Source organism: Penaeus vannamei, chromosome 27, assembly GCF_042767895.1.
Source record: "Penaeus vannamei isolate JL-2024 chromosome 27, ASM4276789v1, whole genome shotgun sequence".
Lineage (NCBI taxonomy): Eukaryota > Metazoa > Arthropoda > Malacostraca > Decapoda > Penaeidae > Penaeus > Penaeus vannamei.
Genome location: NC_091575.1, coordinates 32,651,814 through 32,656,813, shown reverse-complemented (window position 1 = coordinate 32,656,813; position 5,000 = coordinate 32,651,814). Strand labels below are relative to the sequence as shown.

Genomic DNA, 5,000 nt, shown 5'->3' with positions numbered 1-5,000 from the left:
AAGCGAAAGCGGCGAAAGAAGCATGATGTTACACAATGAATCAGACATGTAAACCGAACGTTTAAACATTTTTTTTCTTAAATCGAGCTTCTACGTGACCCTCAGTCACACTCGGCGCATCAAGATTCGAGAAAGACGAACACGTAACCCATCTCCCATGGACGGGGGTGCGTGCACGCGCGCTCTCCCTTACAATAACCCAAGGGAAGCAGATGAAGGCAACTCCACTGTTTGTAGCAAGATATCGTCGCCCCCCCACCACCACCCCCTACTCCCTACTACTCCTGCTACTACCCACCCCCAACCGACTTCACACAACTATTCGATCCTGCACAACCCCCCACCCCTCCACCACCCCGACCAATCTCATACTCCCCTTCCCCACCCCCAAAAAGACCCCACTACTACCCCTCTACCTTCCTACCACCTGCCTTCCCCCTCCTCCATCCCCTCTCCCCCACCCCTCCCACATTCGCCTCTCGAAACTTACAGATCATGTATCTACTCGGCCACTTGATTTATTCCGAGATAAATCAATTCTCAATCGAAACCCCAACCCCCCCAAACCACCCACCCACCCACCCACATTCTCCCCTCCCCCCCCTTGTCCCTCCCTCACCCACCGGAGAATGCCATTTCCGCGTCAGCCCCTGACCACATACCATACACAAAAAAACAAAGACCAGCCTTATCTTCATCTTGGAAAGCTTAAAAAAAGGGAATAAGATAATAAGAAGCAAGGCAGAGAGATTACGCCATCGGCCTTATCCTCATCCTTTACTTCGATTCAATAAAGGCACCGACCATTCACCGTTATCACAACAACAGTCATTATCGCATGCATAAATACGAGGGCGAAGAAGCAAGGGTAGAGAAAGGGTGTAGAAAGGGTGGTGGCTGAAGTGTGAAAGGACGCGAGGGAAAGAAAAAGAATTTATCATTAACATCATATATATATATATATATATATATATATATATATATATATATATATATATATATATATATAGAGAGAGAGAGAGAGAGAGAGAGAGAGAGAGAGAGAGAGAGAGAGAGAGAGAGAGAGAGAGATATAGATAGATATGTAGGAGAGGAGAGCAGATGAGAGGAGAGAGGGGATGGGCAAAAAAAAGACTAATGAATAATTGTAAAAATATATAGAAAAGGAAGGGAGAATAAAAACTCGAAAGAGAGAAAAAGAGAGAGAGAGAGAGAGAGAGAGAGAGAGAGAGAGAGAGAGAGAGAGAGAGAGAGAGAGAGAGAGAGAGAGAATTTGGGAAGGGAGGAAGAGGAGGGGGAGGGGGAACGAAGTGCCTCCTGCCCACCCAGCCACAGTGCAGCAGATGGAGGCACCTGCATAAACAGCCCTTAACCCCCACCCCCACCCTCTCCCTCCTCCTCTCCCTTACCAGGAAATACTCTCGAGTTTAAACACAAATGTCCAAATGGGGAAGTTATCAAGGGGAGAAAAAGAGGAAAGAATGGGGAGAAGGAAAGGAAGGAAGGAAGGAAAAGGATGAAAAAAACAAAGATGGAATATATATATATATATATATATATATATATATATATATATATATATATATATATATGAGAGAGAGAGAGAGAGAGAGAGAGAGAGAGAGAGAGAGAGAGAGAGAGAGAGAGAGAGAGAGAGAGAAGAGAGAGAGAGAGAGAGAGAGAGAGAGAGAGAGAGAGAGAGAGGGAGAGGCAGGATGAGAAGGAGAGAGAGAGAGAGGGAGAGAAAGAGAGAGACCTGAGATCAATAACAATGTAGTACTTACTCGTATTGTGTTCTTTAGTCTTTCTGCTTCTTGTCGTAAACTATCCAAATCATTCATTTCTAAAAATTACAAAACTAAAAAATCTGAAAAGAGAAAAGAGAAAAAACACATTAGTCCATGTCCATATCAAGAATCAATATACACTATCAATACACCTAAAATTATTGATTTATCTCTATAGCTCTCAAGGACGTACACGCATACACATGCATATGGAATTATGTAGAATGCAGTTACAAATATAACAATGGCCATCAACACAGGTACATGTATGCACGTGTATGCATAAGCCCATGGATGTCTGCACGCTGGTACATACATAATGTACACCTGAATGCAGTTTTATTTACGACTAATTAGAACAGTACAAAATCGCCCAGCAACTTACACCACCACAACCATTAGCTACAGTTCAAAGGCAAAAACAAATATCCACTTATTTGGTTATATAAAATAGAAGGATGACCTTCACAAAAATACACAGTGTAATGTGATGTAAAATAATGATGATAGTGACGATAGTAATGATACTGATACTGATAAGGATAATAATGATAGTAGTAGTACTTGTAATCATAATAATAATGACGATAATGATGAATACAATAATAATAATAATAAAAATAATAATAACAATAATAATCATAATAATAATACCGACAATAGAACAATAATAATGATGACAACAATATCACACAACAACAACAATGCCGTTGGTAATAGTGGCGATGATAACAAAAACAATCCCAAGAGCAACAGCATTCACGAACAAGGACGATAGGCGTCGCAGCCCTTCCCTCCCAAATACCCTTTCTCTGTCTGCTACCCAAGACTGCATGTGTGTGGAGGGGGGAGGGGACGAGGGGAAAGGGAGGGGGAGGGAGGAGGAGGAAAGCGAGAGAGGAGAGGGGGAGGGGAAGGGAGGAGGAGGAAAGCGAGGAGAGGGGGGAGGGGGAAGGAAGGGAGGAGGGAGGAGGGAGAGCGAGGAGAGGGGGAAGGAAGGGAAGGGAGGTGGAGATCGAGGGTAAGGGAAGGGAGGGGGAGGGAGAGGAGGAGGAGGGGAGAGTGAGGGGTTGTGGAGGGGGGGTAAGGGGGAGAGGGGGAGGGGAGTTCGTCTATAACCCCACCCCTCTACACCGCCAGTGGCCACGAGAGGGCGATGGTGGTAGCGTTTGGGGGAGGGTGAAGTGACTCGGTATGTGCTGGAGATATGCGACGGTGCTGCTTGATCGGTCGTGGGGCTGCTGTGGTTCATTCTTTATCACGTCAGCTGATTGGCTTTACCTTCAATGAGCACTTGTGTATGCGTGTGGGGATGGAGGATTGTAGACTGTAGATTGTGAAGTGAGTGAGTGAGTGTGTGTGTGTGTGTGTGTGTGTGTGTGTGTGTGTGTGTGTGTGTGTGTGTGTGTGTGTGTGTGTGTGTGTGTGTGTGTGTGTGTGTGTGTGTGTGTGAGTGTGTATGCGCGCGTGTGTGTGTATGTGTATGTGTGAAGTGTGTATATGTGCGAAGTGTGTGTGTGTGTGAGGTGTGTGTGAAGTATGTGCGGAGTGTGTGTGTGTGTGTGTGTGTGTGTGTGTGTGTGTGTGTGTGTGTGTGTGTGTGTGTGTGTGTGTGTGTGTGTGTGTGTGTGTGTGTGTGTGTGTGTAAACCATCTAATTTGGTACGATGTCCACACTATTCCTACGGCATGACCAAGTAAAAAATAATGATTTTCTTCAACTCAGGTAAAGCAATAAACTTATCTGATGGTAATGATGATGTGCAGTATGAATGCAAGACTTGCTCATCTAACAAGTTGCAGATAAATTCAACATTTACACCGGAGGTTGTAGAGCAAACTGGTATCTCGTAATAAAATAACAAGTGATTACACCAGACCAGCTTGCACAAGTCACTGCTGCACGCGTCAGACTCCAGTGCCCAACTACCGTCTCTGTGTCTATAGATATCGGTGTGCACCATACCCTTCATCACTGAATAAAGCTGTAGCATAAAAGGGTGTGGCAGTATGGCACTGTACTAGGGTGACGAGACCTTGTGATATATGCAGAGACGTTTAAAGCAGTAATGTGTGCTGTGGGAGTGTGTAGCGATACGTAGGGTGTGGCGGTCGTGTAGTATGAAATCCTATTACGTAAAAAAAGGGGGAAAAGGAGGAAATTCAAATGATGGTATTAAAGGGACCCCAAGATGGCATGGACATGCGGTTTTTATTTCGTACTGAATGCAATAACAGGTGGAAATAAAAAAAAAATGGACTCAGAAAGGGCAAAAAGGGATCGTTGTAGCTGTGAAGATGGGAGATCGAAAAAGAGGTAGATGGCAAGGGTAGAGGTAATGGGGTGGGGGTTTGGGGAGGGGTACTATCGATTGAGCTCGGGGGTGTTGGTATTGGTTACAACTTCCACAACCCATACATACAGCCTGGTTTGGTCTAGGTCAAACCCTCATTACGAAAGCGGGACGGAAAAAATGAGCCTGAGAATACGCCGAATCATGCTTCAAGACTCGGGTTTGGTGCTAATCGAGAGGATTGAGGATTGCCAATCTGTCGTCTAGGCCGTCAGTCACCAAGCCAGTCGATAGTCTCTCGATAGTCAGCCGTGTAGCCAGCCAGCCAGCCATCTGGTAGATCAACTAACCTGTCTACCAGCCAGCTACCAGCCAGCGACACAGACAGACAGTCGACAGCACTCCTAACCGGGGCGCCCCATGAAAGGACTGACATTGAGCCAAATCAGCACAACGGGACTTGGACCGAGCAGCTTAAAGACGGCCAGATAAGCAATCGTCCACCAACTCGCCCCGTTACCTTCCCTGAACAAACAGCCAGCGACATCTTGTTCGCTGGCTAATGCTTCTCTCTAGCCCTAAGCTTGTGTCTGAACCTATCCTCCTCGTCCCACAGGCGACGGTGCACTCGGAAAGGGAACCTAGAAAGCAACCCAAGGTGTCTAGCGAACAGCGAGCGAGCCAGCCGCTGTAGCAGACAACATCATGGCAGCGGTTTGGGTGGCGGGTGGCGGGGCGATGGCCAGTGCAGAGGCTTACCCAGGGGAGTCGAGGCAGTGCAAACTGCTATGTGAGGTCACAGGGGCAGAGGAGGCGCTCTCATGCTGCTCCCCCAGGGTCCCGGGGCGCGGGCGGCCGCGGGCGGCACACACACACGGGGGCGTGAGCCCTGCTGGGACTGAAAAGCCACGGGCGCACTG

The 5,000-nt window shown here is 47.0% G+C and overlaps 1 protein-coding gene across 9 annotated transcripts in view; it reads right to left on the bottom strand.

The window, feature by feature from the left end:
* Gbeta13F (guanine nucleotide-binding protein subunit beta-1) overlaps positions 1–5,000 on the bottom strand; it is a 78,511-nt gene that overhangs the window by 37,886 nt on the left and 35,625 nt on the right. For 8 of the 9 annotated variants that reach the window (XM_070141223.1, XM_070141228.1, XM_070141226.1 and 5 more), the window contains one exon: positions 1,785–1,867. In XM_070141223.1, the coding sequence (XP_069997324.1) occupies positions 1,785–1,841 (57 nt within the window). In that variant the 5' untranslated portion in view covers positions 1,842–1,867. Of the gene's footprint in view, positions 1–1,784; positions 1,868–4,839 lie in introns of all 9 variants that reach the window. The other variant, XM_070141224.1, reaches the window with a different exon arrangement.